This window comes from Stegostoma tigrinum, chromosome 23 (assembly GCF_030684315.1).
Source record: "Stegostoma tigrinum isolate sSteTig4 chromosome 23, sSteTig4.hap1, whole genome shotgun sequence".
NCBI classification, from domain to species: domain Eukaryota; kingdom Metazoa; phylum Chordata; class Chondrichthyes; order Orectolobiformes; family Stegostomatidae; genus Stegostoma; species Stegostoma tigrinum.
The window spans coordinates 32,712,771-32,740,089 of NC_081376.1; the positions used below are offsets into that span (position 1 = coordinate 32,712,771).

A 27,319-nucleotide genomic window follows, 5' to 3' on the forward strand; every position below is an offset into this window, starting at 1 on the left:
ATTTGACTTTGATTGCTATGAAGAATCTCCCCCATTTGCGAGCCGGCGATGGTTGAGTCCGCGGGCGCGGTCACGTGCTCCTCCCCGCCCCGCCATTTTGTTGGTAGTTTGTACTTAGGGTCGGGCAGGAGCAGGGCTTCTCTCTGTGTAACTGGAGCGGTGTTCGGGAAGAGTGACTGAAGGAATCGAGAAAGAGGGAAACGAAAGCATAACGCTAGACGGAGAGAGGAGACGAGAAAGAAACAAGACGTCAAGCTGTCAGCTTTGTAGAATCGCCGGTAGTTTTAGTATTTCACACCAGTAACTGACAAGATGTCCACTCCCGAAGTTCCCGAATACTCTCCCTTCTTTGCGGTAATGGGCGCCTCAGCTGCAATGGTTTTCAGCGGTGAGTTTCGTTTGCCCTCGCCTAAGGGAATGGAAGGGCTGCCTGTTACCAACCATCTTATTGGCTCCTCCCCTGTAAAAGAGGGGGCTCAGTTCCCTAGTTCTTTGTGAAATGACCACGATTGAGCCTGAATTATTTTATTTATTTATTTATTTATATCACCCACCCCCGTGAACGGGTTACTGCCGCTGACGGAGTTTCCTGCAGTGGACACTATGGTCTGCGTAGATCCTTCTCTAGCTGCCGCCGCACGAGCCACTTCGGCTCTCTGTCACCAGCAGTGTGACCTCGGCTATTTCCGGAGGGTGTTACTGCTTCCCCGAGTTTCGCTCGGGCCTAGGCGGCTTGCGCCGTGTCGCCGTTCGGGTATTTCCGTTCCGTAACACCCCGTGGTGCGTTGTGGTTTTGGGTGGAGAATGGATGAAAAGGAGGGTTCGGCAATTCTCGGCAAGGACAGTCCCCAGTCGTCATATGACTGGGGTGCGGGTGTTAACGTTGTATATACGTGGACTGCAACATTTTTTCCTGTTAGAGCTACCTATCTCCGAAGGATTTAAAGGATAAGAGTTCTTCTTTCTGTCTTCTTCTCTTCTCCCCCCCCCCCCACACAACTAATCTTATATTAAATACATTCCGTGTCATTGTAATTAATTCTTGGGCTGTGTTAATTTCAAACGGTTTTGGGCTTTACATAATCTCAATTTGAGTTTAGTTTTGCCCTGCAGGAAATCTGAAACGTAACTTTGTAACCGTCTAAAATAATTTAAGTAGTTTTAATGTTAAAAGCAAATTAATTTGCTACTGATAAAGCTGAATTTTTCTGCTTTTCGTTTTATTCAATTTTACTCAACTAATTCAACTTTTCAAGTAAAATACTGCAGTGTGGTTTCATGGGTAAATGTAATAAGAATTGAAATTGGCTTGTCAAGTATACTAGGGCTTGGTTTGCCCAGTACTTCCATCCTCTTAATTTTAGGTAACATGGTGTGAAGCTGGATGAACACAGCAGGCTGAACAGGAAAAGCTGATGTTTTGGGTTGAGACCCTCCTTAAAAGATTGCTTGGCCTGCTGTGTTCATCCAGCTTCACAATGTTATTGCAGATTGTCCAGCATTGGCAGTTCCTACTATCTTTTAACTTTAAGCCTGCTTTACTCGTGATGCTGTGGATGATCAGTTGATGAAAGATTAAAGCAATCTAAATTATGTTGCAATGTGAATCCCTTGGTGTTGGGTATGCACAGACCAGTAAAATTTTTCACTGGGGTGTGACATTCTTGGAATTCACTAACTGGCAGGCTGGAAACTTGCCAATATTGAATGATGGGTAAATTATAAACTAATTAAACCTATTAGCAACTGTCTCTCAATATTTGGTAATATTGTATGATTCTTTAGAGGTAATTTTATTGCTTAAAGATGTATTGAAGCTTTTTGCCTTCTAATTTGTTAGAACAAATGTGAAATTTCAAGTGAACTCCTTTTTTATGCTATAGGAGAAAAGGGGATTGATTGGTTGACAAGCTAGTTCTGTCTGGAACTTTGCTATGGTGCAAGGACTGGTGAGCTATGATTTTAAAAACAAAACCACAAAGGTTGAACATTTTTTTCTCCTGGAGAACAGGTCACTTGCATACATGTACATATAAATGAACCTGAATAATGACATATACCCAAATTCAACTTGAGGGCAGTTGAGTTGGCATGAACCTGATTGTTCTTAGCTCCAGAGTACTTTGAATTTGGGATTTTGATCCTTTCCTATTTTTAGTCTCTTTTACATTTTGCAATTCTGTATACTGCTGACTGCTTGGTGTCTTTAAGTGGATTTGAAATCTTCAATGTATCAAAATATTTCCAAATGTTGAAATAACTGGGTTTCTATTCTAGATTTTTACTCAAGATTTATATTAATGAATACAGACTTAATGCCAGATAAGTGCTCTGGAGGATCTTGTTGATTCACTGGGCTAGTGGTCTCTTCTTTCTCCTCTCCCCAAATGTGAATGTGAGTACACCAGGCAAATCCAGATTGACTGACTTGCTGATGTAGAGTTACTTGTTTTGCATTGCATACCTATAGAGACAGTGAAGGGTGAGCATATAATGTGGGAGTGTGCATAATCAAGGATAAATAGATGTACGCTGCCAAGACTTAGGATGCATTTTGATGTGATATCTTAAACAAGCATTTCTCCTCCTATCATGTGATGGCTGTGTTCTTGTGACCTTGTGATGTAGAAAATAACATTTGTAAATGGCTACACCTGTACACCAGAGCTTGTTGTTCAGTGCTACTGTTCACCAGTTGCATTACAGCCATGTGTAATAGCAGAATTACCTGCACGTGCAAACAATATCAGGACTGTTGGACCTGCATGCCCTCTTGTTGCAGTGAAATAAGTTAAGCAGCCATTTTGATGCCTGCCTAGAGTCAAAAATAATGCCATTCTTAGTGCAGTAGCTGGTGTTTGTCAACATGGTGGCACCTGTAGCATAGATGTGTCACTTTTTGATGACATTCAGCTATGTACAACTGTCTAAAAACTAGTGTAGAAAGTGTTGCATTTGGCAATATTAAGTAAGCTATACACAGTGGAAGATCAACTTGGATGTTTGTGCACATGCAGTTTTGTGCTGATTTTTGACAATCCCTGTGCCCATAAGTACTCAAAACAAGACCTGATATTGGTTTGAACAAAGCATTTCACTTTTACAGGACAGATGTTTATTGCAGCTATTACCAAAATATTAACTGGTCAGATTGATCAAGTGGTTCACCAGCTAGCATGATCTCTGTAGAGACAAATTTAAGTTTCACTTTTTAATAGCAGAAAAGGGTGATATTTTTCGAGTCTTAAGCCAGAATTTTTGGTTCTCCTTTCATACTTGGCTCACCTCCCATGGAATTAGTCTTTGTAGCAATAGCCCATACTTGCTACCAGTTTCTAATGGATTCCTGTTTCCCTGCTGCTTTAAAACTTTAATATCTGACCCCAATTTATTTCCTCTATTTGGGGCGATAGTGAATTTCTGGTCCTTCTCCCTCCTTTCCTGGCAAACCTCTAGTCTTTGGGGATTGCAGGCTGTGCCCCTCCATCTGTCTGTGGGAACTTGCACAACCAAACCTCCACAACTGGTGTATATAATCAGTGATAATGGGAACTGCAGTTGCTAGAGAGCTGCTAGGCCTGCTGTTCATCCACCTCCACACTGTTATCCTGTAAAGTATTCAGTGATCTCCAGGGAAGCTTCTAACATCTTGATGACGTCCTGTGTTCTTTACCTCTTAGCAATGTGAAACTCTAACCTTTATTTGAACTTGGGTGGAAGTGCTAGTTAGCTCTTCTAGATTCCAGTTCAGTTGGATGTTGTAAAGCACAACTGCTTGCAACTTAATGCACATGCCTTTCTGGGGCATTCCTGAGCCTATTCATCAAAACTTGCATTTCAAAACAAACCAATCTGAAAAAGGGTCCCAACCCAAAAAGTCAACTTTGCTCTTTTGCTGCCTGGTCTGTTCTTCCAGCTCAGTACTGTTATCTCAGACTCCAGCATCTGCAGTTCTTGCTATTCCCAATCCAAACCTGGCTGCCTTGAGTAGATCACATGACAACTTTAAAGTTGCAGTTCCATGCCTCAATTGTAAATGGACCATGAGTGCTTAATTCTGTTTTTTGTTTTAAAAAAGTTCACTGATCATCATCTGTCTGTTTAACATCTAATTGTCAGATTATCTGACCCTGGTACAAGGGCAGGTGCCCTTTTGATTCAAAGGTTGTACGTGGCTCTAAATGAGCCAGAAGACTCTTAAAAACAGCTATTGAAGTCTTGTCTTGATCAGTTTTAGCAAGCTTTTGCCTGGTGGTTGCAAAGTGTCATTTGAATCTTAATTTGCTGAGTGAGTCAGGTTGAATTCCATTGAAAAATGACTCCAAGCTCCCCCTATATTGGGGTACAAAAGTATGGACAGTCAGCAGTGAACAGAATGAAGACCGAGTTTGAGAGCCACTTGTTTAGCATGAAAGTATGACTTTGCACATTGGTAGAGAAAACTAAATTCTGTCCCATGTGTGCCAAAAAGCTGCTTAATACCCAAAGACTTAAAGTTGATCCTGCATTATAATGGGGGAATAACCATCTGCAGCCCAGGTGGTGTCTTGCTGTTAAAGTACACTTTTTGTAAAAAGGAGGATCTTTATCAGGTTGTCTTTTTTGGCTCTTTTGCCTTTCCGATCTGGTAATTCAACTGCTGGTCAGTCAATGTAACCATCAGGGAGGTGAAATGTCTTGTCTGTATGTGCCATGTTCCTTAAGCATTGCTGCCCAGTCCTATATAGCATACTTTAGACAATGACATGACTTAGTATTAAATAAGTCCAAATCTAGTCTTTGCACTTCACTGTACCTAAGTATGAATGTCACCATGTTCTGGTGCTGTCTTGGGATTATTAAAATTGCATATTTAACAAAGCTGATTAACGACCATTGAATAATGGAACAAGATTGAGATTGGTAAGCTGGTTCCTGTTATAGTTTTAACTACTTTGCACCCACTTTTTTAATTGTTGCTACACTTTCACATCAGCACTTGTCTACGAACTTGCCCCATTTAGGCAACCATATGAATGTTGCCTGCCTTTGCACATACTTTATCAAGATTTTGCCCACTTCTAGAAGTGGTCTTCATAGCATCTAGGTACTGGAATTTGGGTTATCAGCTATAGATTACAATATTCAGGTTTGTGAACACTTTGTTTGAAAGGTGTCAGTTGAGAAATGTAATTTTAAGTGACTTGTTATCTTAATGGTAGAATAGACATGATGGTTAAATTGCCTATATCAGTTCCAATTACCTTCATGTTCTAAACAGTGACTTCTGCCATCCTTTTTCAGATTATTACAACCATTTTCTAATCTAGTTTCTCTACTTTAACTGACCAATAGCTGACTGTTTAACTTGACATAAATATGCTGCTACTATTGAGCCTGCCTTAAGTGGACATTTGCTTATGGGACTTCAAAGTTGAATCTAATGCTGTGCTTTCACCTTTTTTCCTCTCCTTTAATTCAACTTGCATTTCTCCAGTTCAACCTGGTGAATTTGTCAAGAGATTGACATCAGTCATTGGCTAACAAATTTTGTGATCTGTGTGGTTCATAAAGGTCTTACAAACCAGTTGGGTAACCGCTCAGATTCTAGAACTGGATTAACAATTTGTAAGTAGACTTTTTCTCTAGCAGATCATGGAATTGAATTCTAGACACTTGTGGGTTGGCACTTGCAGAACTGACTATTGTGGCTGTTGGCTAGTGTAGAATCAACTTGTCTGTTCACTGGATATGAGCATTGCTGTATGGATGAACATGTTGGCCTTTTTCCAAGGCAAATTAGGAATAGGCACTGGCCACCTTAGCCAATTCTGAAGTCAGATGTGCCAAACTTCCCCCAAGAGCCTGTATTATTCTGCAGGGTGCTATGCAGGACATTAGCATACATGCTATCCTAAATATGAATATGGAACTAGTACATATGCTACAGCTAATATCTCAGATCCTGAAAAAGACATCTAGTAATCTGTTGAGACAGGACACTTATCTCTTCTACTGAATTAGTAACCTGGAGAGTGGTATTCACACTTTTTTCACAATTTAGCAAACAACTTGCATTGTCAAAGTGAAGAGTATGAAGGATACTTCCCATTGAGGAATTGTGCTTGGATACTTCTCCCTCCAGCACAAATGGAGAGGGACACCCCATATGCCTTGCCATTGATAATGTTGAGCACTCCCTCTGAATAATTAAATACTAGTTCCTTTGTTAGGTATCTCATTTAGTTCTCAGCAATTGAGTGCTAAAATTAGTTATTATAAACTGTGCACCTTCCCCTTTTTAGCAGGACTGAGATGTCACTACAGTGTGCAAATATATAGTCTTTCATCCTGGCTGCTTTTTCTGGTGCAGCAGTTGAGGTCCATGTTACTGAGCATAAAGGGCTGGTTTTAAGCAGTTTGGTGTTGAGCACAGGTTAAGGTTTGCATAATTACTTTGTATCCTGCTTTGAGTGCATATTATGTAAATTTGCAAGCTAAACCACTTACATTGAAATGCAATACCATAGGCCTAGAATTACTGAAGTATCTCCGGTAAATCGGATTGAGTTTATGGCAGCATGGTTAACCATGCTGCTATTGGGTAGCAATATTTACTCACCTGGGCTCTTGATGCCAGCTGTAATGCCTCTAATCATTCCAAATACCCTCTTTTCTCTCTCCAAGAGCAGGGAGAAGCCTCTGTACTAGCTACTAAAGCTGTCTGGATGACCTGTTTCATATTTTTCTTCTGATCACTATCTTTGTGCACCTGAAGTGCATATTTTACACTGAGGGTTTGTCTCTACCACAGATTTTTAAGAATGAGTAAATTCTCTAGATTTTTCTGATCACAAGAACATTGTAGGAGTGACCTCTACATTGTCAAGGCCAGGTGCCAACTCTCCAACACCACCTACCACACCCTTGATCATGACCCCCACTGCCAGCCACCAATCATCTCCAAACATCCACAAACTCATCACTTCAATTCAGGTGACCCCCAACCTAATTGTTCCCCCCCAGTTTCCCCCACTGCCTGCTTCTGTCTCCAACCCAAAATCTACAAACGTAGTCGACCCACTGTCTCTGCCTGCTCCTGCCCAACTGAACTCACCTCCACCTGTCTGACTCCATTTTCTCCCCTTTGGCCCATGAACTCCCTACCTATGTCCATGACACCACCCATGCCCTCCACCTCCAGAACTTCTGATTTTTCCCCAGTCCCCAACACCTCATCTTTACTGTGGACATCCAGGACACCTGCTTTCCCCATACAGATGGCCTAAAGGCCCCCTCCATCCTGTCCCACAGGCCTGATCAGACCCCTCCACTGACACCCTCATGCACTTAGCTGAACTTCTCCTACCCCTCAACAACTTATCTTTCAATTCCTCCCACTTCCTACAGACATGGTGGCCGTGGGTACCCACATGGGCCAAAGCTATGCCTGCCTCTCATGGGTTACGTGGAACAATCCCTCTTCAGTACCTAGACTGGCCGTAAACCCCACGTCTTCCTCCATTACACTGACTTTATCGGCACTGCCTTGTGCACCCATGAGGAGCTCAGTTCATCCACTTCACTAGCACCTTCAATCCCCAACCTTAAGTTCACCTGGACCATCTCTGGTACCTGTCTCCTTCCTGGACCTCTCTTCTTTGACCATCTAGAAACCAATATCCATTTCAAGCCCACTGCTACTTAGAATATACTACCTCCCTCCCACCCACTTTCCTGTAAAAATGCTATCCCCTATTCCCAATTCCTTCACCACATCTCCCAGGTTGAGGCATGCCACTCAGCCAGCCCAAGATGTCCTCCTTTCCCAAGGACTACAGCTTCCCCTCCAGTGGTCAAGAATGCCCTTGACCATGTCTCCTGTATTTGATGCAACTTATCCCTCACCCCCACCCTATAATAACAACCAAAAGAGAATCCTGTTCGTATTCAATCACCCCACCAACCTCCAGATCCAATGCATCATCCTCAAACACTTCTGCCATCGGCAATCTGACCGCACCACCAAAGACACTCTTCCCTCCCCACCCTTATCTGCTTTCCAGAGGAACCACACTCTCCGGGGGACACACTTGTCTGTTCCACACTTCCCTCCAGCCCCACCTCCCTCCAGCCCCACCTCACCTGGCACTTCCCTGCAACTGCAGAAAGTGCTACATGTCCCTCAACCCCAAGACTTTCCACATCAAGCCCATGTTCACCTGCACACTTGATAATGTGGAATACTGCATCTGCTGTTTCCATTGTGGCCACCTCTGCATCAGGGAAACCAAGCAGATGCTTGGGGACTCCTTTGCAGAACACCTAGGTTTGGTTCACACTAAACAACTGCACCTCCCAATTGCAAACCATTTCACCTTTTCCCCTTCCATTCCACAGACATGTCCATCCTAGGCCTCCTGCAGTGCCACGATGATGCCACCTGAAGGTTGCAGGAACAGCACCTCCTATTCAGCTTGGGAACCCTGATACCATTAGGCTGCAATGTGGACTTCACAAGCTTCAAATCTCCTCCTCCCCCCCCCCCCCCCCCCCCCACTGCATCCCAAAACCAGCCCAGCTCATCCTTCCACCTCAAGCTGCAGCTCCATTTCCTACTTACTAACCTCATCATGCCCATTTGACCTATCTCCTCCTACTCTCCCACCTACACTCCTCTTACTGGCTCCATCCCCATCTCTAATTTGTCAGTCTCCTCTATCCATCTTTTAATCTGCCACCCTTCTCTCCTCTGCCACTTTTCTTCTTCTCCCCTCCCCCCAAAAAATTCCTGAACTGCCTTCCCCTCCCCATTTCTGAAGAAGGGTCTAGGCCTGAAACATCAGCCTTCCTGCTCCTCTGCTTGGCCTGCTGTGTTCATCCAGCTTCACATGTTTTCTAACATTGAAGTAATTTGAATGTAACTGTTGTAAACTTAGTCTGTAGAGGGAAATATTTTAGTGGAATTGAATTAGCTTTATTGCCATCTATTCAAATGAGTACAGTGAAAAGTTCAGCTGTGGCTCCACAGTGCCATTTTAGTACAGACACTTAAGATCAAATTCTAAGCCAGTAACAATAGAAAAGTAAAGAAATAATCCAGTGTTACAGGTCATAGGAATAAGTTTTAGAAAAACTTTCAAACCTAGAAAAGGAAAGTGGACTGGATTGGAAGCCTTCTTGGGATGTGTTAAAGGAAGTGGAATACAATTCATTATTATATCACATAATACAGACCTGAACTACAAAATCAGATGGTAGTTTGGAGCCAGTGACCAGCAGTACCTGAGTGAGTCAGTAAAATCAGACCCTTCGAGTAACACCACCTTCCAGTACTAAAGAGACCTTGGAATCAGCTTGAGTTAAAAGGTTCTATGGCTGCCATTCCCACTTAGAATGTTTCTTGTCTTTACCTAATCATTTGGAGCTAATGAATAATCTCTCCAAGAGTAAGTTTTGTGCAGATTGAAGAATGCAAGTCTCGGTCACTTCTGTAAGAATATGTAGTTTTTAGCATTCTTTCTTTTTCCTTTTTAGCTCTAGGAGCTGCTTATGGCACCGCTAAGAGTGGAACAGGAATTGCTGCCATGTCTGTTATGAGACCTGAGCTGATTATGAAATCCATTATTCCTGTTGTGATGGCAGGTATAATTGCTATCTATGGACTGGTGGTGGCAGTATTAATTGCCAATTCACTGACGGAAAAAATAACATTATTCAAGTAAGTAGCCCTTTTAACTGGTTTGTTTTTGTGGTCTGGCAGCTATGTGTTTAACTTTCTCCCCCAGTGTGGCTGCTTGAATTGTTCTGAGAATCATCCTTGAACTAAATGCTAATATGAAATAATAGTATTGCAACCACAAGGCCTGGTTTTAGTACTCCTCCTCTTTCCACTGCATGCCCCCCCCCCCCAACCAAAGTTGTCTAGTTCAACTAGATGTTTCTGTTGCTCTGCAAATTTATCCAGATAACAATCTACTTTATTTGTAGGCCTCTATTGAACACTGCCTCAGTCTACTTTTTTAAGATCCTGACCACATGCAGCATAGTCCTTTTCTTGTCTTTTTTCCTGTTAGTCACCACAAATCTGTTTTTATTTTTCTGCCAGTGGGTGGTTTCTCAAATCCTCGTCAAGACCATGATCAATCCTAAGGAGTTTCAAGTCTTCTCCATATTTTGTACCTGAAGCTCTTTGCCCAAGGAATCATTTTGTGTATCTACTTTACACCTGCAATTCCTTTATAGGCACCCAATTCTGCCAGAATAGCAGACAATACTCTAGTTGAACAGATTATTTTGCAAAAAAACTTCCTTGTCTTTGTTCCCTATACTAACTGGACCAGCAATCTTCCTTGCTACCTTTGTGCATGCATATGCAGGTATCTCTGCTCCTGCAGCTCCACTTTTAAAATGGTGCACTCACTTTAATGTTGGCTGTCCTTGCCCTAAAAATAGTTTCTCTGCATTAAATTTCATCTGTCTTCAAGTCCTTGTTTTCTTGCCACTCTCTTCACATCACTTGCTTTAACAGCATCAGGAGATTTTAAATTGATACCTTATGGTATGGTTCTAGGTCATTTTTTATCTATCACACTGCTGGCAAACCCACTAACTTTCTCTCCTCCGGTAAGAAAGAGTATGAATTGTTATCTTTTGTCACTGGGCCAGTTCTGTGCCCTGCAACTTCAGACTCTATTGAATTATCTCTTTAGCTTATACCACCATTTGCCAGGAACAGCTATTTTAGTACATTGGATAAGTTGATCCTACCTTTAACATTAAAATTATCTTTCTGGGGTGGACTATTTGGAAGCGTCATTTTAATGAGAGCCCTGACTCCACATTAAAATTGAAACTTTGGGTGAGTTATGTATTGGTACATTACTCCACCAAAAGGTGGAAGCTTATCTTACAATGTATTGTGCATAATTTATAGGTTGGTTACCTATCTGAGGAAATAATGAAGATTAAATAGTTAAATATTAGTGTTTCCCTCACAAAAGGAACATTGTGCTCAAATCTTGAGGTAGGTTTTGATGTTTTTGTAGTTATTGACAAGGTACCATGCAAGAGCCTGGGAGAAAACTTAAATATTAAAAGAATCTTAGGGAAGAAGGATAGTGAATATAAACAATTCAGGACAGTTTGGCTGGCACCAACATTTTCTGTTCTGGTGTGTACAGCAATGACTTGAACAATTAAAGTGGCATCCTGATGTGATCTTCAAAACAAAAGTATTGTCTCCTTGAATAAGGAGATTGGCTAAAAGTTTCAAGATATTGAAATCACTTGATTTATAATTGGGTGATTTGTATCATTTCTAGGTAATTTACCTATTTGAGGCTGGTGTTATCTCAGTAGTGGACTGAGAGTAGCATGAGCAATGAAGTTTTAATGCAGAATCTTGTGAAATGCTAGACAGAACCTCATTTCACAGTTGGAGCACTGTAGTGTTTGGATTTTGCAACAGCCTTGCTTATGAGGGAGCTTCTTGTATGATTGTGTTTCCAGCTATGAGAGCAATTGATGGATTGATTTAGGATGACTTAATTTTGTTTTAATCTTGCCCTGTTCCCACTTTTTTTGAAGGCTGCCAGTGTTTGGTGTAAAACATCTTTGTAGCATATGGGCATCACTGCTCACCCCTAATTCCTTAGGTTGTAATGAGTTGCCATGTTGAAGCACTGGTCTGTATAGTGTACTGTGGTGTCAGGAAAGGACTCTGTTTAAGTGAAGTGAGGACAATATATAACTAATGTAACATGGCATTGGAGGGTAATACTGTCAGTGGTATTCCTTTCATTTGCCTTCTAGGTTGTTGAGGGCTCATCTTTGGAAGATCCTGTGTCAGAGCCTTGTTGAATTTGCTACAGTGCAACTTGTCAAATATGAAAGGGGGCTGCCACTATAAACTTTGTTCAGATGGTGTTGAACTTGTTTAGGGTTGGAGCTGCCCTCAGACAAGTAGTGAGTGTTCCATCACATTCTTTATTTTGGATTTGTAGACTAACAGGCTTTGAAGTAGAGTTTACTCAAAATAACACGCAGCTTCTGATCTGCTCTGGTATGCTTGATTTCTGGTCAGTGGTAACAGTGACAGTATTGATGGGATATTCAGGAATAGTTAATGGAAGATGATTCCATTCTCTTGGAGCTGTTAATTTCCCTGCAATTGGCTACCACCAGTTTACTTTCCCTTTTTACTGAGCCCAAGTCAGGACTTTGCTGAAGTGTTCTATAGAGATACAGGCTACTTAAATATCTCCATTTAATCAATACTGCACTTTGTTGCCATCTGTTTCTGGCATTGGGAAGGTATTTGAAGTAGCTGAAGACTCAGCCTTGGATGCTACTCCAGAACTTGTATAGTGTCTTGATTTGAGATGACACAACTACAACGATCTTAATGTAAAAGTGGCTCAGTTAGACTTTAATTCCCACTGACTTTAGTTTTGGTCGGGTGCTTTGTCTGAGTTGGAGGCAGTCTCAGTCCTTAGTTCACCTCTTTCCATCAACATAAACTGGGTCATGTATTGGCTCATCAGTTGTTCAGCTGTTGTGGACAAGTAATGCCTAGGCAACTTTCCACACATGGGTAGGTTTGTACCTAGTTCTGAAGCAAAGACATCAATCTCATGGCTGAGGACCGGGGTGGGGGGGGGGGGGGGGGGGGGAGAGAAGGGGGAAGAGAGAGAGAAGAATGGGCATTCTTGACTTGGCATTTCCACCTGAAGACTGCAAATGCATTGGGCTGGGCTTGCCTATCATTCTTGGTATGATACTTGTTGAAACTCCTGTCTGTTGTATAATTGTCCACTGCAATTGAATAGATGTAACGAGTCTGCAGATCTTTGATCCATTGGTTATGGGATTGCTTAACACTTGCAAGTTGCTGCAAATTGGCATAAAATAGTCCTGTTGTCAAGGTGACACCCCTGCCTTTATGGTGGTGTGTGGGCAATTTTTCCTTAATTTATTTCACCAAGGGATCTAAATGGAGAAGTTCATTTGTCAGGTGGCAGAGTTGCTAAACCTCTTTCTCAAATCTACTACCTTGTGTAGCGGCATTTTCAGTATGAAAACTTGCATCTTCAATGACTGATCATTCTTTCATAGAGGAAGACTGAGGGAGAATGCTTGCAAAACCTCTTTTGACTGTCACTATACAGCCATGTCCTGTGATGGCTCAGTGATTAGTATCTAGGTCTCAGCATGACTGAATAGTTTATCAATTGATAAGCTATTGGCCTAGAGATGGTTTGACTGGGTTTATACCCAAGTCCCAGTAAGTATGCAATCTTTGATAATGGGGTTTAGTGTATTAAAAGCTGCTTAAGATATTTAAAATTTAAGAATAGTACAATTACCTCACTGCTATTTTGCATAAAGATGCAGAAATCTTTTTTGCAGGTGGTAATGTGGTCTCTTTTTGTGGGAGCGTGATTGCTGTGGCTTCTTTATGAGCATAACGTGAATTTGAATGTAAGACTAAATTCAAAATCCCAATTTCTTTATTAACCATTCTTAATAAAACTAGTTACATTTATATCATTACTGTAACTTAGCCAAAATTAACAGTTGTTTGTTAATTAGCCACATGGTTCTCTGCAGAGTGTTTTCAAGACAAAGAACATTAACCCAGTGTGACTGTTGAGATGTAATTAGTGTTACTGAAATGTGATTTGAGTAAAAGAATCAAGATTTTAATTTGGTTCTGAAGTTTCAAGTTTAGTTTGATCCAGAAGTAGGTATGTGGAGTCTTTAGCACACTTTGCTGGTGCTCAGTTGATATAAATTTCAGGTCCTCAAAGCATTTGGAGATGATGGAATTGTTTTAGTAAGGTGCTTGTTGAATCATGAAATAATTGAGGATAGGAGCAAAGTGTTAAAACTATCACTCAGCATGGAAGAAATCCTTGTCTTCTATAAATGTTTGCCATTATTGTAATAAGATCTGTCAGTGTTCAGAAGCCTTCTCATTCACTAAATGTATCCATTAAGCCACAAATCTCCAGGTTTAGTCCAGTATTTAAACTGCAAATCTTGAGCTTTTGACTTGATTTGACAATAGAAAAAAATCTTTAATCCTATTCTCAATGTTTCTGCCTAGTTTCAAATCCTAAGCATGTCAAAGTTTGTTTTTAAATACCAAACATATGAATGATTTTATGCATTTGAAATTTACATCTAGCCTTAATCATTTTTCTGACTAATGTGACCAAAACTGGCTAACAGTCGAGCAAAAATGTTTTGCACCAGCATAGTAATAGCATCTGGATAAAACCATTCCACACAGAAGTGGAAGTAAGAGCATTTTGGCCCATCAAGTCCATGCTGCCATTTAATTATGGCTGGTGGGCATTTCAACTCCACTTACCTGCACTCACCTGTAGCCCTTAATTCATTGAGATCAAGAACTTATCGATCTCCGCCTTGAAGAAGCTTAACGTCCTGGCCTCCACTGTGCTCTGTGGCAGTGAATTCCACAGGCCCACCACTCTGGCTGAAGAAATGTCTCCTCACTTCCATTCTAAATTTACCCCCTCTAATTCTAATGCTGTGACCACAGGTCCTAGTCTCCCCACCTAACAGAAACAACTTCCCAGCATCCACCCTTTCTAAGCTAGGCATTCTCTAAGTTTCTATTAGATCGCCTCTCAACCTTCTAAACTCTCATGAATACAATCCCAGGATCTTCAGCTGTTCATGTATCTTGGGCCAACCATTCCAGGGATCATCCATGTGAATCTCTGGACATGCTCCAGGGCTAGTATGTCCTTGAGGTGTGGGGCCTAATATTAGACACAGTATTCTAAATGGGGCCTAACTAGCGCTTGATAAAGTCTCAGAAGCACATTGCTGCTTTTATATTCCAACCCTCTTGAGTGACAACATTTTACATTTGCTTTCTTAATCACAGACTCCACCTGCAAGTTAACCTTTAGAGAATCCTGGACTAGCACTCCAGATCCCTTTGTACTTCCGCTTTATGAATTTTCTCACCTTTCAAGAAAACAGTCTATGCATGTATTCTCTTTCCAAAGTGCAAGACCTCACATTTGTTCACATTGAATTTCATCAGCCATTTCCTGGACCACTCTTAAACTGTCTAAATCTTTCTGCAGCCTCCCCCACCACCTCAGTACTACCTGCCAGTCCACGTAACTTCTTATCATTGGCAAACTGTGCCAGAATGCCTCCAGTCCCCTTATCCAGATCATTAATATATATTGAACAGCTGCAGACCCAACATTGAACCCTGCAGGACACCATTTGTTGCCATTCCAAAAAAGAGCCTTTTATCCCAACTGTCTACCTTCTGTCAGACAGCCAGTCCTCAATCGAAGCCAGTAGCTCACTTTGCACACCATGGGCCCTCACCTTACTCAGCATCCTCCCAATGAGGCACCTTTTGGAAGTCTAGATAACATCAACTGGGTTTCCCTGGTCTAACGCTTGTTACCTCTTCAAAGAATTCTAACAGGTTTGTCTGGCACAACCCCCTCCTTACTAAATCCATGCTGACTTCTTCCAATCCAACCCTGCACTTCCAAGAATTTAGAAATCTCACCCTTAACTATGGATTCTAGAATTTTACCAACAACTGACATTACCTAATTGGCCTATAACTTTCCATCTTTTTTTGTCTTGATCCATTCCTGAACAAGGGGGTTACAACACTTTTTTCCAATCATCTGGGACTGTCCTTTTAATAAAAGACTGCTCTTTCAGTGAGGTTTGAGAGATCCTAAAGAACTTGGGTGGTGTGGTCTGAGGCAGCTGCCCACATTGGATGGGTTGAGGATGCTGAATTTTAAAATTAATTTCCCAAAAAATTGATCTAGAATATGATGCCTGAAGTGATGGAGGCAGAGACAGGTAGAATTACCTTGTCTTTGAAAGGCATAATTGAATTTTCTGGGGGGGAACGATTCAAAGGGGCTAAAGGATGAGATTAGTTCAGGTACAGACATAGCTAATTGCTTCTGTGTAACCACTTTGTTCTTTGTACACAAGCAAACTTTGCTTGAGTACTCCCATTTCAAAGCCTTCATCCTTGCTCCTGTGAACCTGTTGTCTAACTATTTTTCAGTTCTGTGAAAAAGCTATATTATTGGCCTGAAATGTCAGCTGTTGCTCTCCACTATGCTGCCTGGAGAAGTACTTTTCAAGCTGGACTCCTGAAATTTAAACTTAAGTGTTGTGCATTTTGGCCTTTTTACATTTGAATCAAATGGGCAAGTGTTGAGTAACATTTGCTTTTGGGATTTATTTGCCCTATTGAAGTGCAAACAAATATTTGTACAGGAGCCACAGTCTGCATATTATCTGACTTCATTCATCAACATATACTGATCTGTAAACTGAGTCAACTAGTGCTGTTCAGGTAGTGTTTCATGTGTAAAACTTTGCCCAGAAGATAAGCATCTGGAATATAATGTCCCAATATCATCCTTGCCTTGAATATCTATCTTTGTTCCATTTAGCTAGACATGTGTCCAGAATTTTTAAAGGAAGCTTTAATACAACACAATCCCTCTCTTAGCAATTCACCTCAGTTTCCACCCAAAAGGCAGCTGGTTGAGAGAAATTCTTTGCTCAAACCAACTGGAATTACCTTGTCTTGGTAGGTGGGTAACATCACCATGTTACTACCACAGTTGTAACATGGCTTTCATTCTAGTACAAGCTAGCACCATATGGTCATCCTGTGTACAATCTTCATGGTCAGTGTAGAAATTTCCCTTTCTGATTTGAGTGCAACTGCACAATTTACTGCCTGATTATACTACAACTGCTGAAATTCTAGCAAGAAAGTATTGGCAGTGTCAAAACTAGTGTTTACAGTTTGTATGTAGAGGGTGAAGGATAATGTTTCTGGAATTTCTCAATGATGCTGTTTAATTTTTGGAGTCCACAATTGCAGCATTTTCAGAGTCTTATCAGAATGAAAGTGTTTTAAACTTGAATGTAACTACTTCTCTTTATGTTCACATTACAGGAGCTTCCTTCAGCTGGGTGCTGGTTTGAGCGTGGGTCTGAGTGGTCTTGCTGCTGGCTTTGCAATTGGCATTGTAGGTGATGCTGGTGTACGAGGAACTGCACAGCAGCCAAGGTTATTTGTCGGGATGATCCTGATTCTCATTTTTGCTGAAGTGTTGGGTCTTTATGGCCTGATTGTTGCTCTGATCCTTTCCACAAAATAAAACCTGCAATTAAAGCGCATAGCTCTGTCATTCAAATGGTCTTTACTCCAGAATGTGTACAGTTGTATCACTTTGGTAGTGAATCTCTTGTAAATGCGCAATGTATGTTAGTGATTGTGTCTGTCTTGTGTATATTTAGGTATAGAATTGTATTGGTTTTAAGAGCCAGATTCAGTGGCTCCTAAACACATGCAATTTCCAATCCATTTTACTGTTGAGGAGCACTCTGATTCAATTAGGGTTGTAATGTTTTCATTTTTCCACTGAATTTTATTTATAAGATTTAAAAATGTTCATTGTTATTATGGAGCAAGATTTCTGGAGTCCCCATGATATAGTAGATTATTGCACTGTCAGTAATTGTATTTGCTCAGATCTCCCTGGATGTAATAATTGGTTAAAGATTGGATCTGATCATAGTCCTGCTTTTTGTGTACTGGTATTGGAGTGAGTTCTACTTCGCGTTTTTAACATCCTGAGGCACATGTAAATGTTTCCAGTAGTAAGATGTATGCCTACTCAGTGTGCACCCAGTGTTGGGTGTTACATTTCTTCTGGTGTTTCCAAATAAAACAAAAATCCTCAACTACCCTTTGTTTTGAAGTTGCCTAGCATTTTGTTAAACCATATGCTGCCTTTGAATTGGTCAAACTTGGACTTTTCATTCTAATTATTATGCCTGCCTTGGGACATCTGTAGAAACTGTTACTTGCTGCAGGTATTTCTCGAGCAGTTTACTTCCTGGTTGACAGATCAATACTCTGATAATTCAAATCATGGTGGAAATGCTGAAATATTTGTAGGTAATAAGGAACTAAAATGGCTTATTCAAATATTGTTGCTGGGAAGGCAGTGGTGCAGTAGAAAGGTTACTGAACTTAACCCAGAAATTTTGGCTAATGCTCTGTCTTTTTGAATATGGCTTCAAGTAGAAATTGTATACCCTACAGTGTGAAAACAGGCTGTTTAGCCCAACAATCACTGCCCCCAAAATCCTATGAGAACTTACTTTTTTAAAAAAAGTGTATAGTGGTATACTACTGCCTCTGGTCTAGCAAGTAGCACTCTTTTCAGGCAAGTGGAAATGTTTGAACAATGCATTTTTAGGTTGGGGGGGGGTGGGGAGAGGAAAAACATGAGTTAGTGGTTCAGCAACCTGTCGGATCATTATTATTAGAGTTGCTAAGAAATAGTAATCAGTAGCATATCTTTTACATTTATATTGCAATGAGAAATACATCAACTACATTGTGATGTGAATCCTCTTGACAAATTGAATTCACTGAATTTTACATGGCTCCTCTTCCGTATCTAAATAGTCTGCAGTTACCAGCCTTGCCATTTCTTTCTCAATAAAATGGTTATTTAACTAGCCATGCAGCTTCAACTGCTACTGCCAGGTCCAAATCTATTCTTAATTTACAGTTCACATCTGGTTTTTGTCATGGACTGCCATTGTTTCACTGACTTTTTTAAGTTTGCCCTTCATGGGAAGGGCATGGAAATTTGGAGCTCTTCCTGTTGCCCACCCCACCTAAAAACACCGATGGGTAACTGGGTCAGTTGAAAATTGTTATCCAGACTTCAGTTGTCAAGTGCTGACTAGCCTTGATGGGACTGGTGTTGAAGGCTTTCACTTATTTTTGCCAGCTGATGCCTATGCTGCCTTAAATATTCTAAGATTCTGTATTCTCAGTTGCCTTCAACAGTTCAGATGTTTTGAATTGGGAGCCTGCTGGAATCTTTTCTGTGTAGTGCAAACACTGACCAACTGGATGCACAAGTTGCTGACTGTCTGTCTCTTTTTTCAGAACCCAAATTTCAACCTTGCAGATATTTTCTTGATTCTGGAGAAATGACTCTAATCTCCCCTCTTTACCAAGCATCTTGGGTTAAACATTTTTGTCCCTGCTGAAATGAGGTAGGTATGGAGTTTGACTCTTTTGTTGGACAATTTTTTTCTGGATCCATCATAGATGTTAACAGCTGCACTTGCAACTAGCATTCAATGCTATGAACAGGGTATGGCATGCAATTTAGGCTGCAATGTAGCCTAACTAGTTGCTAGGTTAATTAATCTAAATATATTCTGTTGGTCTTCCACACTGAACTTCTCTTGACTGTACCATTTGGGGTATATGTCCCCCTGACTGACTCCATATGTCAGATGTGCAATGCTATCAGTAATGGAATGAGAATCGAAGTGCTTTAAGCGCTGCCTTTTGAAGAATGTCTTCATTGACCTGTAATTAAAATGTCACTGGTGCAGTGCTTCACTTGAAAGGGAACTAATGTTCTATGCCAATGAACTGCTTTTGCTGGGGGAATAAGGTGCAGTCAGACCTTCTGATATGGACAGAAAGCAGAGTTGACTGTTTCTGGTCCAGTGACCCTTAATCTTTTGCAAGTTGCTTGAACTGCTGTTGCAATCTGCTTTATCTTGGGCATTTTATAAGCCACTTCACCCATGACACCAATTTTTTTGGACAGTAACAGTATCCCCAGATTGCAATACCTGTTGAGTTTCAAATAGTAGGTTTTGAAATTTTGTGCCCTGTACCCCCAGAGTTTAAGTTGTCTTCTACATGAGTAGAAGTCTCAATGCTGACTCTTGGGGGAACTGTTGTAAGACTTGGTCTAGTACAAAAAATGTTCCTACTGTTAGTTGATTTTTAGCTAATTTTGTATCCCTGTTACCTTTTTTCTTTACAAGTTTGGTCAAACTTCTGCAATGTTTAGCACCCAACTTTGTTTTGATGTTCATGTGCACTGCATCAACTTTTACTTTCAGCCACTTTCTGTCACCTAAACTCTAGGTAAAGGTTTCCTAAATACCACTAGGCCATCACCTTTTTTGGCTTATTGCTGGACTGTCTAATCCAGAGACCCAGGTTTGAATCCTGCTATGGTAGGTAGAATTTTGATTCACTAATGACTATGGCACCATTTTCTGAATTTAAGGGGGGAAAACCCACCTGGTTCACTAATGCCTTTTAGGGAAGGAAATCTGCCATCCTTATCTCACGTCCTACATGTGACTCCAGACCCACAGTAATGTGCTTTATTTCTAGCTACCATAGCAGGATTCAGACCTGGGTCTCTAGATTAGACAGTCCATATATATGCTCCTTTTTCACTTATCAAAGCTAAGCTTCACAATGTCAGGAGATCTCACCCATGTTGTGCTCCTCTTGCTCAATGTGGGAGCTCAGGGACAGGGTTGATGTCCCCGACCTCTTCACATGCAGGAAGTGTCTAGCTGCAGCTCTTGTTAGACCGCATGACGGCTCTGGAGCTGTGAATGGACTCAGTTCGGAGCATATGTGATGCTGAGGGGGTTGTGGATAGCACGTTTAGCAATTTGGTCACACTGCAGATTAGGATTGCTGAGGGAGATAGCAAATGGGTGACCAAAAGGCAGAGGAAGAGCAGGAAGGCAGTGCAGGAGTCCCCTACAGTCATCTCCTCCAAAACAGGTATTCTGTTTTGAATACTGTTGGGGGAGATGGGTCACCAGAGGAAAGTAGCAGCAGGTTCACAGCACCATGGCTGGCTCCCCTGTACAGAGGGGGGGGGGGGGGGGAGAAAAGAGAGGGCGGGGGGGGAGTGGAAGGGCAATAGTCATTGGGGATTCAATTGTAAGGGGTGTAGATAGGCGGTTCTGCGGTCAAAAACCAGACTCTCAAATGGTATGTTGCCTCCCAGGTGCATGGGTCAGGGATATTGCCGATCAGCTGCAGAACACTCTGAAGGGGGAGGGTGAACAGCCAGTTGTTGTGCATATAGGCACCAATGATATAGGCAGAAAATGGGATAAGGTCCTACAAGCAGAATTTTGGGAGTTGGAGCCAAGTTTAAAAAGTATGACCTCAAAGGTAGTCATCTCAGGATTGCTACCAGTGCCGAAATGAAACAACAGCTAGGATGAATGCATGGCTTGAGAGATGGTGTAGGAGGGAGGGGTTCAGATTTTTGGGACATTGGAACCGGTTCTGGGGAAGGTGGGACTATTACAAATTGGATGGTCTACACCCAAACCAGACTAGAACCAATGTCCTTGGGGCTGCTTTTGCTAATGCTGTGGGGGAGGGTTTAAACTAATGTGGCAGGGGGGATAGGAACCAAATATTGGATAAGAGGTAGAAACAAAAGCCTGTAGGGAACTAGATAATGGAGTCAGTGTGACTAAAGGAAATAGTAGTTGGGGAGCAGATGATGAACACAAAGGGACAGGTGGTCTGAGGTGCATTTGTTTTAATGTGAGAAGTTTAGTAGACAAGGCAGATGAGCTTAGGGCTTGGATCAGTACCTGGAGGTATGTTGCTATTACTGAGACTTGGTTGAGGGGAAGGGCATAACTGGCAACTAGTTGTCCCAGATATCGATCCTTCAGGCAGGAGGTAAAAGGGGTGGAGGAGTTGCAGTAATGGTCAAAGATTATATCACAGCCACACTGAAGGAGGGCCCCATGGAGGACTTGAGCGGTAAGGCAATATGGGTAGAACTCAGAAATAGGAAGGATGCAGTAAAAATGCTGGGGCTGTACTACAGGCCTCCCAACAGCAAGTGTGAGGTGTACAATTATGTAAACAGATCATGGAAAGGTGTAGGAGAAACAAGGTGTTGTGATGGGAGATTTTAATTTTCCCAACATTGACTGACTGGGATTCATTCAGTGTTAGGGGTCTAGACGGAGCAGAATTTGTAAGGTGTCCAGAAGGGTTTTCTAGAGCAGTATGTATGTAGTCCAACTCGGGAAAGGGCCATACTGGACCTGGTGCGAGGGAATGAACCTGGCCGGGTGGTTGATATTAGAGTAGGGGACTAATTTGGAAATAGTGACCACCATTTCATAAGTTTACAATGGTCCTAAAGGAAGAGTACTAAACTGGGGAAGGCTGACTATACCAAGATTTGGCAGGATCTGAAGAATGTAGATTGGGAGAAACTATTTGAAGGTAAATCCACATTTGATATGTGGATGGCTTTTAAGGAGAGGTTGATTAGCATGCAGGAGAGTCATTCTTCTGTGAAAATGAAGAATAGAAAAGGCAAGATTAGGGAGCCATGGATGACAGGTGAAATTGAGACTAGCCAAGAGAAAGAAGGAAGCATACATGAGGTCTAGGTGACTGAAGACACAAAGCTCTGTAAGAATATTGAATGTAGAGCAAATCTGAAAGGATTAAGAGGGCTAAGACGACAGAGCTGGCAATCATGGTTAAGGAAAATTCCAAAGCCTTTTATTCATACATAAAGAGCAAGAGGGTAACTAGAGAAAGGATTGGCCTACTTAAGGACAAAGGGAAAGTTATGTGCCCAGTCAGAAAATGGGTGACATTCTTAACGAGTACTTTGCATCAGTATTCACCAAGGAGAGGGACATGACAGATGTTGAGGTTAGGAATAGATGTTTGCTTAGTCTAGGTCAAGTTGACATAAGGAAGGAGGAAGTGTTAGGTACCCTAAAAGACATTAAGGTGGACAAGTCCCCACGTCTGGATGGGATCTATCCCAGGTTAATGAGGGAAGTGAGGGGAAATAGCCGGGGCCCTAACATATCTTTGCAGTGTCCGGAGACACGGCTGAGGTCCCAGAGGACATGAGACTTGCTAATGTTGTCCCCTTGTTTAAAAAGGGCAGCAAGGATAATCCAGGTAATTATCGACTGCTGAGTCTGATGTCAGTGGTAGGGAAGCTACTGGAGAAGATGCTGAAGGATTGGATCTATTCCTGTTTGGAAGAAAATGGGCTTATCAGTGATAGGCAACATGGTTTTGTACAGGGAAGGTCATGTCTTACCAACTTAATAGAATTCTTTGAGGACGTGACAAAGTTGATTGAGGGAAAGGCTGTAGATGTCATATACATTGACTTCAGTAAGGTGTTTGATAAGGTTCCCCATGGCAGGCTGATGGAGAAAGTGAAGTCACATGGGGTCCAAGGTGTGCTAGCTAGATGGATAAATGGCTAGGCAACAGGATTCAGGGTAGTAGTAAAGAGTTTCTCAAATTGGAGACCTGTGACCAGTGGTGTTCCACAGGGATCTGCTGGGACCCCACTGTTTGTGATATATGTAAGTGATCTGGAAGAAGGTGCAGGTCTGATGAAGTTTGCTGATGACATGAAGATTGGTGGAGTAGCTGATAGAGAAGGGGACTGTCAGAAATTACAGCAGAATATAGATAGACTGGAGAGTTGGGCAGATAAATGGCAGATGGAGTTCAATCTGGGCAAATGTGAGGTGATGCATTTTGGAAGATCAAATTCAAGGGTGAAACTATACAATAAATGGAGAAGTCCTAGGGAAAATGATGAACAGAGATCTGGCTGTTCAGGTCCATTGTTCCCTGAAGGTGACAATGCAGGTCAATAGGTGGTCAAGAAGGCATATGGCATGCTTTCCTTCATTGGGTAGGGTATGGAGTACAAGAGTTGTCAGGTCATGTTGCAGTTGTATAGGACTTTGGTTCGGCTGTGTTTGGAGTACTGTGTACAGCTCTGGTCGCCACATTACCAAAAGGATGTGGATGCTTTGGAGAGGGTGCAGAGGAGGTTCACCAGGATGTTGCCTGGTATGGAGGGTGATCTCTATGAAGAGGTTGAATAGATTAGGATTATTTTCATTAGAAAGATGGCGATTGGGGGGGGGGGGTTGCAGGGGAGGAGAACCTGATTTGAGGTCTACAAAATCATGAGGTGTGTAGCCAGGGTGGACAGCATAAAACTTTTCCCCCCAGAGTGGGGGGACTCAATTACTAGGTCATGAGTTCAAAATGAGGAGGCAAGTGTAAGGGAGATATGCGTGGAAAGTTCTTGAGGGTGGTGGACGCCTGGAACATCTTGCCAGCGGAGGTGGTAGATGCAGACATGTTAGCGTCTTTTAAGATATATTTGGACAGGTATGTGAATGGGCAGGGAGCAAATGGACACAGTTAGAAAATAGACAGGTTAGACAGAAGTTCTTGATTGGCACAAACTTGGAGGGCTGAAGGGCCTGTTCCTGTGTAGGTTTCTTTGTTTCTGCCATCAACAGTTAGGGATGGGCAGTAAAGGCTGACTTACCCAGTGACACCTTCATTCCACTAACTTTTTTTTATATAAATTCTCTTTGTGAAGTGAGAATCCCAACAGAGGCCATTGAGCCCATCAAGTCAACACCAGCCCTCTGAGCATCCCACCCTATCCCTGTAACTGCATTTTAGCATGGCTAATTCACTTACCCTACACCCTGTTTTGGGCTGTGGGAAGGAAAAAAACAAGCAATGGAAACCCATGTGCACACAGGAACTTGCAAATTTGGTTATTTTAAACACAGGAAGATAGTCCACTACTTACTGAGTTTTTATGGAGTAATTAACTGAAATTAAGCTCCTAAAGTATGGACTTATGCACAGAGGGTATGTTTGAACAATGTCTAATACCTGCTCTAACTTGAGTCTGTTTGAAGTTCAGCATTGTTCTCAAATGAAATTTGGAAGTACTGTAGCTTCAAATTTTGAAGCTGTTCTGTACTCCAAGGCCTAAACCATTAGGGGAAGAAAGGGTTCTAAAACTAACCACTACAACTCTCTCCCTTTCTAATTAACTCTTTCCCCTCTAATTACATTCATTAAGGAAGTGGTTAATGTTTCATTCCATGAGCTAACTTAATTAAAAGGCTCTTGCTATTAAATTTGTCAAATTAACAATTCTAGAGGCTTCCCACCATTGAAGTTGATTTGTTGCTGACTTAATGCTTACGTTTCAGGCCTAGACCCTTCTTCAGAGGGATGGAGGGGGTGAGGTGGACTGAAAATGGATAGAGAAGATAAGTGGAGAGGAGAGTATAGGTGGGGTGGGGATAGGTCAGTCTGGAGAGGACTGACAGGTCAAGGAGGTGGGAAATGGAGGTGTGGGATGAGCTGGGCTGGTTTTTGGAATGCATTTGGGGAAGGGGACATTTTGAAGCTTGAAGTCCACACTGATACCATTGGGCTGCAGGGTTCCCAAGTGGAATGAGTTGCTGTTCCTGCAACCTCTGTGTGGCATCATTGGGGCACTGCAAGTCACCCAGGATGGACATGTTGTCTAAGGAATGGGAGGAGGGAGTTAAAATGGTTGGAGACTATGAGCAATCATCCTCTTTGCAGTTTTGGTTCAAGGTGGTTGCAGTACATCAACAGTGATGTTTGCACCAATGTGCTAGGCTGTGCCATTGTTGAGGGGTTTTGGAGTCCATTCTGCTAGCTTAGCTGCATCCTGTTTGTTAGACTTTCAAGCTCAAGATAAACAGTGATATACTGCACCCTAAAGTTACACATTGTGGTGCACCATAACTTGTTGCCATCTACTGAAGTGCATTGATGACAAGGTTTGCATTGCTAGGTTTGTTTGGAAGCTATCCCATTTAGCATGGTCGTGTTGCACAATATGCTGGGGTGTTATCACTGAATCAGGGACTTTGGTGAGGGAAGGAAGTTTCTTTGCCATGATGCCAAGGCTTCATGTGGTTCAGATTCAATGTTGAGATCTCACCCTCCTGCATATCCATTACTTTCCAAATGGATGGAACATGCCAAGAGATGGTACTGGAGGAATGTACCATATTTACTACAAATTGTGATTTGAGTAAGACCCTAAAGTTACACATTGATTAAATAGACTATGGAACATCGTGCCACATTTTGGCACAAGTTTGTGGAGTCACTGCCTGTGTAATGTAGTGGGTGTTGAGTAAAAGCTGATGCAATAACTGTCTTTTCACATGAACTACTCTGCAACCAGAATGAGCAGTACCTTTCCTCACTCCTATCCAGCAAATTGAGTCCCAGGACTGGACTGAGTTTTTTTTGTTCAGTCTATTCTCATAGGAAAATGTAGACAAGATGAGTAGACAAGAGATGAACTTCGAATGAAACAGCAGGTAGCAATGAGTGCAGTTCCCACCTATAAGCCTGAATTAACTGGCTCACCTAATAGGAGCGTCGTCAGTGCTGGAGCACCAAGTAGCACAAAGATTCAGTTATCAAGACCAACTATGGGTTTGTTTTACAGAACCATGTTCAACCTCCCAGGAATAAAAAGTTTTCTAAAGTATTGGATTTGGGAATAAATCCGTTTTCTGTTAGCTACATGTGTAGTCTGCTTTGAATACAATTTGCAGCTGAACATTGCTTTTAATGGAGGATGTAGACTATTTTAGTGGTGTTTCTCTTCTCTAACTACTTTTCACTTCTCTAGCTTCCTTTATGTATAAATAACTGTGTAATTGGCATTGTCAGGCTTAGTGCATTGCCAATTAAATTAATTTAAAGCAGAGCAATATCTTTAATTACAGGATTAATCACAAGCTTACAAGTGATTATGTCTTTGTTTGTATACATGTCCACTATTAGTGTCTCAAACCACCTCTTTCTTTTCCAACAGCCCTCACCATAGCTCTAAGTAAGCACTGTGCTGTAGACTGTCATTCTTAGACCATTCCCTATGTATGGTCTCCCCTTAAGAAATAATTCATGTCCTAGGAATGTGAACCTCAGATCTCGATTTCCACTTAATGCCTTTAAACTTTCTCTCCAAGATTTTGAGCATACTTCTGTCTGCTGCTGCCAGAACTTTTTTTATGGTAACCTTTCTAACTTTTTTAAAGTCTGTCAATCAACCATGGATAAGATGTCCACCACTCTTGCTTCAGACAGGCAATGTACCATTACATTTCTCAACTCTTCAATCACAACTCAACTGATGGGCCATCCATTTCCCTCCTATAGAATCACTCTCCTATTCTTACAACCTGTTTCTCAGAATCCTAGCTTGAGAGCTTTAAACTTGCTTTGATATTTTCACTGGAATTTCATTCCTCAAGTTCCCCATGTCAGCTGCCTTTTTGATTTTCAAATATTCACCAGTAAGGCAAGCCAATTTGAACAACAGTCATAAAGGAATGAATTGAGACTGAATGATCCCTGAGTATATCCTCTTGCTGTTGTCTGGAAACAGGCTGACAAATTGAATAGTGTCACATTTTCCACACTGTTGAACTACTGTTTGCTGTCAGATCTGGTTACTTGATGTCACCATTTGTCTGCCTACCTTAATAGGTACAGTTCTGTACACAAGTACTGTGGTCATGTTACTGAACAATCTTAACT

At 41.7% G+C, this 27,319-nt stretch overlaps 1 protein-coding gene across 1 annotated transcript; it reads left to right on the forward strand.

Moving 5' to 3' along the window:
• Positions 1 to 87: 87 nt before the first annotated feature.
• Positions 88 to 17,775, forward strand: atp6v0cb (ATPase H+ transporting V0 subunit cb). The gene is made up of 3 exons (XM_048552274.2): positions 88 to 388; positions 9,517 to 9,700; positions 16,982 to 17,775. Exons 1-3 carry the CDS (start codon positions 313 to 315, stop codon positions 17,184 to 17,186), a joined length of 465 nt encoding a protein of 154 aa, XP_048408231.1. The 5' UTR covers positions 88 to 312; the 3' UTR covers positions 17,187 to 17,775.
• The last annotated feature ends 9,544 nt before the right edge of the window (positions 17,776 to 27,319 follow it).

Excerpts from the sequence above, each read along its gene's own strand:
- atp6v0cb (XM_048552274.2), top strand. The coding sequence starts at position 313 with ATGTCCACTCCCGAAGTTCCCGAATACTCTCCCTTCTTTGCGGTAATG. Across the intron at positions 389-9,516 it reads AGCTGCAATGGTTTTCAGCG|CTCTAGGAGCTGCTTATGGC; the intron begins GTGAGTTTCGTT and ends TTTCCTTTTTAG. Across the intron at positions 9,701-16,981 it reads GAAAAAATAACATTATTCAA|GAGCTTCCTTCAGCTGGGTG; the intron begins GTAAGTAGCCCT and ends TTCACATTACAG.